This window comes from Suncus etruscus, chromosome 5 (genome assembly GCF_024139225.1).
Source record: "Suncus etruscus isolate mSunEtr1 chromosome 5, mSunEtr1.pri.cur, whole genome shotgun sequence".
Lineage (NCBI taxonomy): Eukaryota > Metazoa > Chordata > Mammalia > Eulipotyphla > Soricidae > Suncus > Suncus etruscus.
The window spans coordinates 152,233,258-152,249,235 of NC_064852.1; the positions used below are offsets into that span (position 1 = coordinate 152,233,258).

The 15,978-nt window shown below is 38.6% G+C and overlaps 1 protein-coding gene across 2 annotated transcripts in view; it reads right to left on the bottom strand.

Moving 5' to 3' along the window:
• The window catches only part of VPS13B (vacuolar protein sorting 13 homolog B), a 724,212-nt gene that overhangs the window by 400,269 nt on the left and 307,965 nt on the right, over positions 1 to 15,978 (bottom strand). For both annotated transcript variants that reach the window (XM_049773957.1, XM_049773956.1), the window contains exon 21: positions 507 to 634. In XM_049773957.1, the coding sequence (XP_049629914.1) occupies positions 507 to 634 (128 nt within the window). The remainder of the gene's footprint in view (positions 1 to 506; positions 635 to 15,978) is intronic.

Consider the following 15,978-nt stretch of genomic DNA (forward strand, 5'->3'; position numbering starts at 1 on the left):
CAAAGAATGATGAGTGCAGTTAGAGAAATAATTACATTGAGAATTATCATAACAATGTGAATGAATGAAGGAAGTAGAAATAGAAAGCCTATCTCAAGTATAGGCGTGGGTGAGGTGGGGAGGATGAAGATTTAGGACATTGGTGATAGGAACGTTGCACAAGTGATGGGGGGTGTTCTTTACATGACTGAAACCCAACTACAATCATATTTGTAATCAAGGTGTTTAAATAAAGATATTAATAAAAAAGAAATATATTAAAAGTATATATTTTCTTCAGGAAGTATATGCATTTATATTATTTTAATAATGACAACAAAGGAGCTCAATAAACTAGAACACATGTGAAAAAAATGACAACAAAATATATTAATAATTTTCATTAAAATTATAAAACTGAGATAATGAGTACTAACAATGAATAAAATGTACCATTGTTAAGAAATATACCCAAAATGTAAAAATATGACAGAATTAAAACCCTAATATTCCTGACTAAAGTTTACCTGCAGCGTGAGTCTCTTTACGGCATTCCATACAATTCCAATAAATTCTTTCATTCTCTCTTCAGGACTTCTAGAGCCTTCAGATAGATTCAGTATGGTTTTCACGGGAACTGACAAAGGTCGGGACTCTGAATACAAGAACAGAAAATTATTTGCCAGAAATTGTATACTGTAGTTAATTAAAAGTACTTACAACATATTTTCAGATTACTCTTTTCCTTACTTTAAATAAAACATGCTACTCAGCTGTGATATATAGAGAAACAAAATAAGGGTATGTTGAATGAGGACACACCTTTGGCTTTTGATTCCAAAATGGAGACTATCAAGCAGTAGAGGTATAGGGAAGAAAGTAAGGAAGAGGTGGACAAGATGTGACATAAGGACAACATCAACACTGGTGTTATTGTAAAGGTATAGTAATTGGACATTAAAATTATAAATATTAGCACTATTGTAACCATGTTATCTAAAAATATTTTAGGGTTCTACTTAAGAGTGTGAGAAATCACATTACTACAGTATCTTACAAAGCAACTTATTTTTACAACTATGATAAAATAAAATAACAAATCCGTTAAGTCAAGAGAGTATGGAATGGTCTTCTTGGTGAGTGGGTCATGAGCTATAGAGCAATGGAAGAGCCTATACAATTATTGAATACATGGATGTCTTTATTTGGAAAATTTCAGTAAAGCATAATATTAAAGTGAAGAAGAGAAAGAAAATGCTAAGTAAGTCCATAAAAAAAAAAAAGAAATGGTTAACATCAGAATATCTGCAATAAGATTATATAATTCAATCAGCTTCAAAATAAAAGTTTAAAAAAGAGCTTACTAAACCTTCTGCTATTGTATTAATGACTTTATTGGAGATACAATAATTTTCACAAATTTACTTGCTACTAAACTTTTTCTTCTTTCTTTTTTCTTCTCTCTCATTTTATTTTTCAGTTTATCTTTCTATTTTCTTTCGATTTTTTTCAATAACTTTGCTTTTCATTATCTTAAAACAAATATATTATGCTCAGTTATGTTAAATATGTGATGCATTTTCTTTAAATAATTTTTTTTTAAATATGGGGCCGGAGAGATAGCATGGAGGTAAGGCGTTTGCCTTGCATGCAGAAAGACAGTGGTTCGAATCCTGGCATCCCATATGGTCCCCTGAGCCTGCCAGGAGCAATTTCTGAACGTAGAGCCAGGAGTAATCCCTGGGCACTGCTGGATGTGACCCAAAAACCAAAAATAAATAAATAAATAAATAAATAAATAAATAAATAAATAAATAAATAAATAATAAATGAATGAAATGAAAAGATAGCATATTTCTGATGTACTGTAAAGTAAAAAAAAAAAATACTATACTTTGATCCAAATCCAAATGTGTTTTTACAGAGAATATTATGTACCCCATTTGTTTATTCTTGTTTTTATTAACTTTGCCAATGGAATCATATTTGAAAATACCTTTAATGTCAAAATCCTGGGACATTCTGTACATATTTTCCTCACTGTTTTAGGAGTTCTGGACTAATCTCAAGGCCTTTAATCCACTTTGAATTGACTTTTGTGTAAGATGTGCCATACAGATTCTGTTTCACATTTTTGCATGTGGCTATCCAGTTTTCCCAATCCATCTTTTTTTTTTTTTTTTGGGGGGGGTTTTGGGCCACATCCAGCTTTGCTCAGGGGTTACTCCTGGCTGTCTGCTCAGAAATAGCTCCTGGCAGGCACAGGGGACCATATGGGACACCGGGATTCGAACCAACCACCTTTGGTCCTGGATCAGCTGCTTGCAAGGCAAACACCGCTGTACTATCTCTCTGGGCCCCCCAATCCATCTTTTAAAAGGACTATCTTTCCTTCACTTCATGGACCTGGTTTCTTTGTTATAAACTACAGAGTATCTATATCTGAGGGTTTAATCAAAGGGTTTTCAATTCTACCAGAATTTGTCATGTATTTATTTACCTAACACATAGGAAAAGCTATAACACAGAAAAGCCAAGTGCATCTTTGACAAAGATTGCCTCTGAGGAGGATGAAATAAAATTGATAAGGCAAAGGGACTACTTAACCATTTACTCTGAACATCTAAGAACTAAATGTTTTACAATAATGAATGTTTTATATTAAGTTTTTTTAAAAATATATATTCATTTAGTGTACTACATGGAAACTACTCATGACTTAAAACTACTATCAAGTCATGTAAACACAAGAAGAAAATCCAAATATATATTACTAAAAAAAAAAGAGTTTGAAAATAAATCACATACTGTAAATTCCAACTATATGACATTTTGTAAAGGCAAAAGTATAAAGACAGTAAAAAGATCTATGTTTACCAGGAGCTAGTAGGGAAAGACTGAAACATTAAAAGCACAGAGAATTTTTAAGGTTTTTAAACTATTCATGACAACGTAATAGTGGACACATGCCATCATAAATTTTTCCAGACCTGTAAAACATAATCAATGAGCATTCTGTAAAGTCAGAGAACTCTAGAGAGGCGTGGTTCATACCCTTTACATGTGTGAGGCCCCACAGTAAATCCCTAGGACCATGTTGCATCTCTGGATGTGGACACTAAGGTTCCCCACACAGCCTGCTTTCCACAGCACTAAGGAGCTCACCACCTAAGCAAAAGAACCAATGTCTAATCCAGTCTACCAAGAGTTAATAGGAGTGGCCCCAGACTCCCTAAGCACTGACTGCAGGAAACAAATGAATAAACAAATAAAATGTAAGCTGTGGAGCTTTAGGTGGAAAATAAAGTGTCACTATAAATTCACTTCAAGGAAGGACCGCGGTTCGATCCCCCAGTGTCCCATATAGTTCCCCCAAGCCAGGGGCAATTTCTGAGCGCATAGCCAGGAGTAACCCCTGAGCGTCAAACGGGTATGGCCCAAAAACCAAAAAAAAAAAAAAAAAAAAAAACCAAAAAAAAAACACAACAACAAAGTAATTTACAGTCAAATTCTAAATGTTTTAAATCTGTTGATACAAAATACTGTTTAAACTTTATGTTATAGGAGCCGGAGAGATAGCATGGAGGTAAGGCCTTGCTTGCAGAAGGACAGTGGTTCGATTCCCAGCATCCTATATGGTCCCCCGAGCCCTGCCAGGAGCAATTTCTGAGTGTAGAGTCAGGAGGAGCCACTGGGCACTGCCAGGTATGACTCAATAATAACAACAACAAAACAAAAAACAAAAACAAAAAATTTCTATTATAGGGGAAATACTAGGTAGAAGACAGCCAGACTATCCAATATTTCAGCATCAGCCTGGTCTGGATTATTTTATGCACAACCCTGATTCAGGCTCATTCATCTAGAGTTGAAGATATGGCGTGTGGGGTGATTTTACAACTGAAGCACAAACAGCAACTTAGGATCCAGGGACCTGAGAAGACCTCAATGATGGTGAGTAGCTTAACCCTCTGGTTGATCATCACCATGAAGGCCTCTCGAGCTGTACTGAATGTGCCGTGCCTTTCACCTGAACATGGTGAACACAGCTCCTGTTCTGAATGGCTTCATGTTGCACTGGTCCATCTACCTGCATTTCTCACTCTGTAAGTATAACTTACTCTCACACTGTAAGTGCCAGGCTCCCTAGAGATTCTCCTACACACATGCCAAAAGAGGGTAAGAGTGCCTTTCCAGTGATGACGAGTTCTCAATCTAAAGGCCTTCCCAGGGATAATTTATTATTTACTACTGGTACTAAACTATTTCCCAAGAATGATGAGCCAGCTACTGTCTCTGCAGACCTAGAATCTGAAAATGGTTCGACCAGAGATACCCCCACACCCCAAGTACTGAGTTAAGTAGATAAGTCAGTGCTGGCAGTTAAAGACCTGGGCACTGTCAGATGGTTCAGTGTCCAGAGTGATTATGGGTTTATAAACAACAGAAATTACACTAAAGATGTCTTGGCTCACTGGATAGCTATTAAGAGAAACAATCCCAGGAAGTTTCTGTGTAGCACTGTCAATGGGGAGATTGTGGAGTCTGATGTCCTGAAAGGAGAGAGGGGACCAAAAGCTGTTAATGTATCCAGACCTGGTGGAATGCCAGTGAAAGATAACAGATATGCTCCCAATTAACATAGGTTCTGTAGATTCAGCCCCAGGGCTCACTCAGCTGCCCAACTACCTATAGTGGTAGAGGCCCTCTCAGATGGGACAGAAGCAAGCAGCTTCTGAAGACTGGGCAGCATCCAAGACTCCAATGTCTACCATCTTTCCTCTACCAGAGGCACCTTTTTCAAGGAACTCAAACCCCTAACCTGCAGCGGCTTTTAGAGGAGACACCAGTAGCCTAACACAGAAGGTAAAGATAAAGATAGAGAATCCAAAACCAGCTAAAGACGAACTGAGGAGAAACTGTTTTCAGAACTTCTTGCACCTGGGTTACCTCCAAAAACATTATCTTTCATCTACGTTAATCTCTTGACCCTATTTGCATTGATCACTATATTGCTGTTTAAATGTGTGTTTTACCTGTATTAGATTTTAGAGCTACTGCTTTGTTTTATGCCCCACTGCAAACAAAAATATTTGTATTCAACTTTATTTTTTTTGTTTTGTTTTGTTTTTGTTTTTTTTTTTTTGGTTTTTTGGTTTTTGGGCCACACCCGGTGACACTCAGGGGTTACTCCTGGCTATGCGCTCAGAAGTCGCTCCTGGCTTGGGGGACCATATGGGACGCCGGGGAATCGAACCGCGGTCCATCCTAGGCTAGCGCAGGCAAGGCAGGCACCTTACTTCTAGCGCCACTGCCCGGCCCCATGTATTCAACTTTAGTGCTTTAATATTAGTCTGCACAATTTCAGGGAAATGCGTAATGCTGTTAGAGTTTTAAAAGCTCTCAACTACCCTACTGAATGTTTCCCAATTACTATGATTTTGATGTGTGTACTATTTAGCAACTTATTCTCAAAATTATGTCTGCAAAAATACTTTAATGTCTTTTACACAGTAGTAGTTGGAAAAGGAACTTGGCTGCTATAGACTCTTATTATAGTGCTCATTATAAGAATGTTTAGCAAACTTATTTTCAAACTATTTATCTTCAGAAATATTCTTGTGATTTTGTTTAACAAAGTTTATAAAAAAAGAACTTGGGGGTTCTAGACAATGCTCTGTGTAAGAATGTTTAAGAAATTTTAATTAAGTGCATCTGCAAGTGCCAGAAGGACTAGCTCACAATATGAAGCTAACTTCAAGGAGGGCTGAGTGCAATTAGAACACTAACAACTACTATGACACTGTTAATGAGTGAGAGAAGTAGAATGACTGTCTTGAATTCAGGCAGGGGGTGTAGGTGGAGGGAGATGGAGTGTTTTGGTGGTGGGAATGTTGCACTGGTAAAGGGGGGTGTTCTTTTTGTGATTGAAATTCAACTACAGTTATGTTTGTAATCACAGTGTTTAAATAAAGATATAAAAATAACAAAAAAGTGCATCTACTGTTTAGAAAAGTCTATAAAAAGTGTTGAGATGCATGAGACAAAGATATGGAAAAAGCTGATTGTTTTGAGAATGATTTATACAGTTTAAACTTTTATGCTATTACAGCCAACTTTTACTGTGCCTATCTATGCAAAACAACAATCACTTTTGTAAGTTCTAATCCGGGTTCCTGCTTCTTGCAGAGAACAACAGAACATGAGTTATGTACCCCTCTCAATTTTTAACAAAGAAGAGGCAATTGTTAAATTACACCTTATTTTGATTGTTTTATATGTAAACTTGGGCAGAACAGGCTCAGGATAGCTGCCCCACCTGAGGGTGGTACCTGTACTCAATAAAAAATAAAAAAGTTCTGGCAGGCAGCTTGGAGGAGATACCAGGTAGAAGTCGAGACTATAGACGTTTCACCCTCAAAAAAAATAAAATTTCTATTATAATTTTAAAACTTACAAATCTAATAAATTCTAACATGAAAAAGCAACAACATAATTATTAAATATTTTGTCTCTTTTTATAAGTTACATGTTTATTACAAATGCTTTCTTTTCTTTTTTTTTTTTTTTTTTGTTTTTGGTTTTTGGTTTTTGGGTCACACCCAGCAGCGCTCAGGGGTTACTCCTGGCTCTATGTTCAGAAATTGCCCCTGGCAGGCACGGGGGACCATATGGGATGCTGGGATTCGAACCACTGTCTTTCTGCATGAAAGGCAAATGCCCTATCTCCATGCTATCTCTCTGTCCCTACAAATGCTTTATTTTCTAACAAGGTCATCTATTTTAAGAATTAGAGATTCTGGGCCGGAGAGATAGCATGGAGGTAAGGCATTTGCCTTGAATACAGAAGGTCGGTGGTTTGGATCCCGGCATCCCATATGGTCCCCTGAGCCTGCCAGGAGCGATTTCTGAGCGTAGAGCCAGGAGTGACCCCTGAGCGCTGCTGGGTGTGACCCAACCCCCCCCCCAAAAAAAAGAATTAGAGGATCTAGAGAGCTAGTATAGCTGGTAGTGTCCTTGCCTTGCATGTGGCTGACTGATTTTTATCGTTGTAATGCTATGTGCTTCTTCTCCGAGATTGTCATAGTGATCTCTAAGTGCAAAGACAGGAATAAAGCCCTGAGAAACATCAGCTGTGGCCCAAAAATAAACAAAAAATGATACGAATATTAAAGGAGACCCTGGAATCGGAATCCATATGTAATTTAAATGTTCAGTGTAAAAGTCAAGCATGCAACAATGTCACACAATATAATCATAAAACTGCTTTGTTGATATCTATAGACCATTATTCCAGAATTACAATATCACAATTCATCTCTCTCTCTCTCTCTCTCTCTCTCTCTCTCTCTCTCTCTCTCTCTCTCTCTCTCTCACACACACACACACACACACACACACACACTGTACAGGTCTTGCAAATGCATGGCCCCTGTGTGATCCCTGGAGACTCAACCAGTTACTCTGGAAGTCATTCCAGTAGCCACCAACATCACAGGCCTTGGTACTAAGCCATCAACAAGGCTAATGGAGATTTGTGAGAGTGACCCCAGATTCCCTGAGCACTGCTGGAGAGGCCCAAAAATTAGCTTAAAATATGTTTAATGCCATAAAAAGCAGTAAAGTTTCTTATTTAAACAATAATCATCTCACTCAAGTATAAAAATATGCATATATCATATTTAAATTCATCTTAATTTCTAAAAAGGATTACAAATTTAGAAAAAAAAGGACTGGACAATGTTTTTCGCAGTTATATAACTTTACAGTCAGGCTTGAAAAAGTGAAAACCCGTTTTCACCTTTTATATCATGAAAAATTGCCAAACCTAGAAAGACTGCACAGGTGATAAAAGGTTTAAAACCTTCATGTGACAAATGCTGATTTTATTCCTGACACCTCAGTCTCCCAAGTACCACCAGAGGTCACTCCTGAGCAGAACCAGGAACCACACACTGCAAGGTGTGGCCCCAAACCAACTAACCAAACAAACAATTAAAAACACTTCAGCAGGGCCAGAGAAATAGCACAGAGGCGTTTGCCTTGCAAGCAACCAATCCAGGACCAAAGGTGGTTGGTTCGAATAATGGGGTCCCATATGAGCAGACAGCCAGGAGTAACCCCTGAGCACCGCCGGGTGTGGCCCAAAAACCAAACCAAAACAAAACAAAACAAAAAAACAACAACAACAACAACAAAAAAAAAAAAAAACCACTTCAGCCAATGAATCCAATATTTATCATCATAAGGAGCCAGAGGAGAAAAGGAATCAAGGCACCTGACCTTAAAGCACATGACTTCAAGTAGTAGACAGGTGATAATGGATGGAAAGGGCTCTGTTACTCAACCTGTGCAGTGTGACCTCAGGCTCCAACAAATATGTAAGAAATAGGTCGTTTCTACTCTTAGTACATCATATTCCCATAAATAGATCATAAATATGAGATTAGAATGTTCCTACTAGATTTATATAAGATATTCACTGAACATACTGACATAGACTTCATGTTTTCAATAAGAAATAAGATAATAATCTTAAGACCCAAGCTTTGTTGGTTAAAATAAAGTCAATAATCACTTCCTAAGCAATGCGCTTTCTAATGTGGTACAATATTACCCTTCTTTTCAGTGCCATGAAAAAGTACTTCCCTGGAACAACCTGAGGAGTAAATCAGTTATGCCACTTGCTATATTGATTTTGTAAAACCCTTTCATCTTAAGAATCAAAACATAAACTGAAGACCAAAACTGGGATCCACTTTGCATGCTGTAATGCATATAAAAACAATCCATGAACACAACTATAAAAATTAATAAGAGCTTTTTTTAAAAAATATCTGACCACAAAGTAGAGCAAATTCCCAGACAGACCTTAAACACAACTGCCCTTCTTCCCTATCACAATCAACCTACTGTTTTAGTTCCACCTTAAATACCATTTCCTCTGAGAAGTAATCATTTATTTCCCCCAAATTAGATTTGGTCCTTCCTCTATAATCTCATAGAATTATGACATAATTCTGTATAACATATTTAATTCTTCATGGTATAATATTAAACATTTGAATATTTGTCCTCCAAAAGTAGTAGGGCATGGTGATATATGTAGCAACAAATGGATTTTATTCTGGCTTCTATCCTGATCTTTTTCATTCTTCTAATGAGATATATTTTGTATATATTATGAAATCAACATTAATGATATACAATTGATTGCAAAAGAATAAAGATAAATGCTACAGGCCTAAATTCAATAAGTATACTTGGCCTCTCTGAATCAATCAATGACTTAAAATAGCAACAATTCTTGCCTGGAGAGATGGCATGGAGGGAGGGCGTTTGCCCTGCATGCTGAATGATGGTGGTTTGAATCCCAGCATCCCATATGGTCCCCCGAGGATATCAGGAGCGATTTCTGAGTGGAGGGCCAGGAGTAACCCCTGAGCACTGTTGGGTGTGTCCCAAACAAACAAACAAACAAGTGAAAAATAAAAACAGTCCTTTACTCTCTCTCTCTCTCTCTCTCTCTCTCTCTCTCTCTCTCTCTCTCTCTTTTTATTTTTATTTTTGGGTCATACCTGGCAGCGCTCAGGGGTTACTTCTGGCTAGATGCTCAGAAATCGCCCCTGGCAGGCTCAGGGGACCACATGGGATGCCGGGATTCAAACCACCATACTTCTGCATGCAAGGCAGATGCCCTACCTCCATGCTATCTCTCCGGCCTAGTCCTTTACTTTCTTAAGGTTTAACTAGAACCTGGTAGCACAATGTCAAATATCCAGAAACTATGTGGATGAAAGTTGAACCCAGTAGTGGAAATGTATGCCTGAAACCCACCTATGAATAGTTTAGTAAATTACGGTACTTTGATAAAAATTTATTTAAGTAAAACTACGATTTTACTTTACAAAGATACTTCTGATAGTGGTCTGAGCAATGATGTAAATGACTAAATGACAACACAAAGTATTCTACAATGTATACAATACAAAGACACTAAGTACTGACATTTAATATCAAATAACATTCATGAAGTTAAAGATTCTCACAACAATGAGATTATTTTATGATTTCTAATCATCAATGTATATACCGTATTTTTCTGGTGTATAAGACGACTTTTGAAACAAAAAAGAGTCAACCGAAAATCGGGGGTTGTCTTATATGCCGAGTATATCCCGAAAAATGTTTCAATATGCCCCTAAACGAAACAAACAAACAAAAAAATCAGGCCCCAGAGTTTCCAAATCTCTTTCTTGGGGGCTCCCAAACAGTACTCAGGAGATCTGGGGCCACTTCTTGCAAAACCCAGCTAACCATGTTGGTGGTTCAGTGCTAGGGTCCGAGGATGGGGTGTTGTTTGGTTCATGTAGTGAGGGAGATTAACTGATGCCACCAGGGAATTGCCAGAAAAGGTGCTTATGATAAGGGACCAATCACTGCAAGGCTGCTCGGACCGCCTCTCTAAGTTGGCCAATCCAAGCAGGCTTTTGATGCATGCAAATTAGATAATGTTCTGGACACGAATCTACACTGTCAAAAGCCTGCTCAGATGGGCCAGAGTCAGAGAGGAAGTCTATGACAGTAGAACCTTTGGACCTTTGCTTGTTGTGATTGGCTCACTGTGGGACATACAGTTGCAGCACAGGAACGTTCTGTCTGATACAGCAAATATAGGCCTAAACCTATGTTTTAACTGCAAAATTAGAAGTCATCTTATACGCCCAGTCGTCTTATATGCCAGAAAATACGGTATTTCTTCCTTTTCAATAGAGTGCTGATATCAAGAAAATAATCATTTCAATGAAAGAATACTTGTTTTAATGAAAAAATACTTTCATGTAGCATCTTAAAATATAGTAATGCTTTATTTAATACTGATTAAAATTAATAAAAGTATTAATTTTTATCTTAAAAATAACAAATTTTGGATTAGAGAAATGGTACAGTGGGTAAGGCATTTACTTTGCAAGCAAAGCATCCAATCCAAGTTCAATCCTACATATGGTCCCCTGAACATCATCAAGAGTGATGCTTCACTGTATATCTGAAATTCAACTATGAAGGACATTGTAGCTTACAATGGTTTCAATAAAATAAATTATAAAAAGTGATCCTGGGGCTGGAGTGGTAGCACAGTAGATGTTTGCCTTGCATGTGACTGACCCAGGATAAAAGTGTGTTTCATCCCTGGCACTTCATATTGTCCCCTGAGCCAGGAATGATTTCTGAGTGCAGAGTCAGGAGCAACCCCTGAGCACTGCTCGGTGTGTGGTCCCAAAAAACCAAAAACAAAACAAAACAAAAAAAACAAAAACAGTGATCTCTAACCACAGAGTTGGGAGCAAAAACCCTGAGCACAGTTGAGTGTGGTCTCAAAATAAATAAACAATAAACTCAAACAAAATATACATTTTATTTGAATATTTATGTAATCACCAAGAAGTCAGTTTCTTTTTTATATAAATACAAAATACAGATTGTTTTCCTGTCATATATGCCTATCTAAGACAAGACTATATGAATATGACTGTCTTAAACAGAATGATCTGAAAGGAAACATGAAAGGTAAAACCAACTTAACCTATGAAATAGGCCTTATAAACGTAGACTGCAGCTCATTCTAGAGGGATAGAGAGAAGATGACCAGTTACCCAGAGTTACCAAAAAGAGACCATAAAGAAATGGAACTCCTAATTGGTAGAGAGGGAAGCACTAAGAGTTTGGGCAATAGGGAAGGACTTGAACCTTGACTACAGAATTGTTTTTAGCCTTCATGGTGTTGAGAAGAGTTGGGATGGAACTTTTAGATCAAGAAAAGAGGAATTTCAGGCAGAGAAAATTAACATGAGCCAACATGCGTGGTAAACAGTTTTGACTAAATAAGTTATACTGACAGCCAAGGAAACTACTAAAATACAGGACTATAAAGGTAGTTATGGTCAAATTGTGAAGGTTTAACAACTTGAAGCTTATCATGAAGGTATCAGGTCAGTATAATAACGTTTGGGTCATAAAAGTAAAAATTCTGGATATATGAATGATATGTTGCGTTGAATGATTGAGACGCAGTGATGGCTAACCTTTTTGAGCCCGAGTGCCCAAATTGCCACACAATGCCCGGTCCTCCCAATGGCCAGTCTGGCCCTGTTGCCAGGTGAGCTGCAAAGCAGACACCAGCATGCTGGCCTCCAGTCGCGCCACATATCTTAATTGCAGACATTCCAGCGTGCCAGCTGCAAGGTCTTCGCGTGCCACCCCTGGCATGCGTGCCATACGTTCGCCATCAAGGATTGAGAGTGAATAACAGAAGCCCAATTAGGAGCTGTTTTACTAATATGTCATGTTTTTCTCATTTTATCTGACCCCAATATGAAGTTTAAGTTGATCTATTCTGACTTCAATTCAAAGTCTGGGTAGTAATTTGGGGGGGGATCACACCCTGTGACACTCAGGGTTTACTCCTGGCTATGCACTCAGAAGTCGCTCCTGGCTTGGAGCATATCGGACGCCAGGGGATCAAACTGTGGTCAGTCCTGGGTCAGCTGTGTGCAAGGCAAACGCCCTACAGTTGCGCCATCGCTCAGGTCCCCTGGGGAGTAGTAATTTAAATAAATTCATAAAGCCACTTATTTACTCAGTATTTGACTCCTTTTCCTTGGGGAGTGGATTGGAGGGGGCACACTCATCCCAGCTAAGCGCAAGGATCCTTTTCTCTGAGAAAAGATCCTTATTCTCTTCTCTGAACGTTCATGCTGTCTTGTGTCACTGCACTCATTCTACATGTCTGCTAACTATGTCACTTTAATCATTGAATAATTATTTAAGTTTGACTTCCCCAAACTTGTTCCAAATACTTGAGGGTAATGGGGTCAGAGATTGGTCAACTAAGATTCTAATTCTAAAGATACCCAAGAAAACCATTCTACTTTCGTGGCCTGAGAGAACTGACAGTTATGGAAAACTGTCAAAAATCAAACTCTTTTTTTCGCAGTACCAAACACCCTGAATGCTAGACACAATAAGTGACGCTGAATTGACCTTCCCATCCTTTGTAGCCCCGTAGAAATAAAGCCCCAAAGCAAATGATGTTCTGTAGTTCTGCAACAGAAAAATAGCTATTAATTTATACACTGATGGAAAAATTGATAACAGAAATGTACCTTATACAAATATTTTTAATTGCAATAAAATATAATATATAATCTGAATAATCCAGATAGGGTCACACTCTTCCAGACACCAACACTCAGTTTTGCCAACTAGATCTTTCTTATGAGGGACCAGAGAGATGGTACAGGGGACTCAGGAGCCTGCACATAGGCAGCCAACCGCAATTCAAGCCACAGCACTGCAGGATCCCCTGAGCATTCCTAGATGCAGTGGAGGTCCCTTAGCACCAGGGAAGAATTATGTTTTACAGAACCCATTTTCTTTGCCCTATTTAGAACAATTATCAGGAAGAAGCCCAAATGACCCCCTTTTTATCACAGATTTGAACACAACTCTCAAAGTATACAAAGGTATCTGTGACCCCATCTCTCCCTCTGGAACAAAACAGAAATCTCTTCCATTCTGTCTTCTAGAATTCACATAATCAGTAGAATTCTCTATTTCTACCTCAGACTTTTTTTTTTGGGGGGGGGGGTCACACTCGGTGACACTCAGGGGTTACTCCTGGCTATGTGCTCAGACATTGCTCCTGGCTCAGGGGACCATATGGGACACCGAGGATCGAATCCAGGTCCATCCTGAGTCAGCTGCATGCAAGGCAAATGCCCTACCGCTGCGCTATCAGCCCCGCCCCTTAACCTCAAACTTTTGTTTGAACGCTTTTAGAATAAAATGTGAAGACACTGTTCCTGGAAAGTTCCTCTGAAATGGCCCATTTGCCCTGTATCTGAGCAGGGAGAGAAACTAGCCTTCCCAGTGCTCCTTATCTGCTTTGTTTGCACGTCACTGGACCTCTGTCCATCTACCTTCATGCAATAGACTAAATGTGCTTAGATCAGGAGCCTCTGCTGCTCACTCTGCTTCGGAGCCAACAGTGCCCATGGACAGTCCAGCTGGGTTTATGGCTAAAGTATTAACCATAAAGTATGGTGTTTCCTTATTAATTAAAATAATTACTATATTGTATTAGGATTTATTAGTAAAATATATTCACTAGACACACCCCACCCCCTGGCTAAAGAGAGGCTGAGCTGCTAGCCCTGGAGGCAATAAGATTAAGTGTCTCTTCTCCTTACCTTTTCTGCTGACTGGGAAACAGAGCAGCCGAGGGAAGAAACTGGGTAGAAACTAGGTAGAGCAGCAGAGGGAAGAAACATTCTAGGTAACAACTTGGACAAGAGCTAACAAAGGATGAATGCAACAAAACATGTTTTACTTTTCTTCCTTAAAATGACATACAAATGTTTAGGGGGACTTCTGGGAGGGCCACACCCAGGTGTGCACTCCTGGCTCAGTGCTCACGAATCACTCCTGGCAAGGCTAAGGACCACTCATGGTACCAGGGACTGAACCCAGTCTGGCCACATGCAAGGCAAGTACCCTTCCTACTGTATTATCTTTCAGGTCCCTGAAAAAAAGAGATGAGTTCTATTCTGTCACATCAATGAGCTTTAATTTTGTTTGTTTGTTTGTTTGTACCACACCCAGCAATTCTAGGGGTTAATCCTGGCTCTATACTCATGAATCAGTCCTGGTTGACCTGAGGGGACCATATGGGATGCTGGGGATAGAATCTAGGTTGACAGCATGCAAGGCAAATACCCTACTTGCTGTCCTACTACTCCGGCCCCTTTATGATTATTTTTCTACCACTGGACAACAATGTCTAATAGTACATAGTTGAGGTCTCTATCTGACCATTTCTACATTCTTTAAATATTTCTTCTCTTCACTCAGGTTTATCCTCTTCTCGCTAGCAGCTAGCTTTTTGTTTTCTTGCTAACTCTAAATTTTCTAAACCTCTAACTGTTGAAATGTCCCAAGTTCAGTCACTGGCCTTTTCCTTTTCTCTCCTCTCCGTTCTCAGATAATCTCACGTAATGCCCTGGTTGTAAATATCATCTGCATAAGGACAATTTCCAGAGAAATGCCTGAACCTACTCTCTAAACTCTAGTTATCCAACTATCTACTCAATGTCTTTATTTGGGGACTAGGATCTCCAAATTTAGCATAGCTAATGCAGCACTTCCAAGTACCCTTTGCCCTGACATTTTTCATTTTATATATAGTTTTTATTTTATATTTCCTTCATAGCGCTCAGTAAGTAGAAAATTAACCTTACCATTTACTCAGAGAAAAAACGACCAATTCCTCTATCTCACAACATATGTCCAATCACTACTGGAAGACATTCACTGGCTTTACTCAAAACAAAGGCTGAATCTCACCTCATCCGGACAGTAATACTAAAATGGATTCACTGTGACAACTACATGACAATTCAATTGTTTCTATATTTGTCTGTCATCCATTCTCAACACAGCACTCAGAATGATTCCATTAAAATATTCCCAAAACCTCACATCACTCCTCTAACTTATTAAGAGTTAAAAGTCCTCATTATAATTATAATTGCCATATTATTTCAAGATCTGATATCATTGTGATCTTCTTTGTTCTCCTCCAATCCATCTCCCAGTACTTAGTGCACCAGTCAAGTTGTCCTCCTTGATGTTTTGCTGAAGACAATAAAACTGATAAAATAAATTGACAGTGCATGAAAACAGAAGAGGAATCAAGACCTCACCCCTATACTCTCAGGCCTCTTTTTTCCCCAGTCTGTAGGCAACTCATAAAGATCCAGACAATTTCAGAGCAGCAAGCATAAAGGCAGACAGATGCCGACTCATGAATCTTATTATAGTACTATTCTTCCATTCTGTTGGTGTGGTTTGAAAAACACTTGAAAATGAGATAAAGGAAAATTCTGTCCTCTTCCAAGATTTATGAGCTATGGAAAAGCAGCTTAGTTCCATTCAATAAGC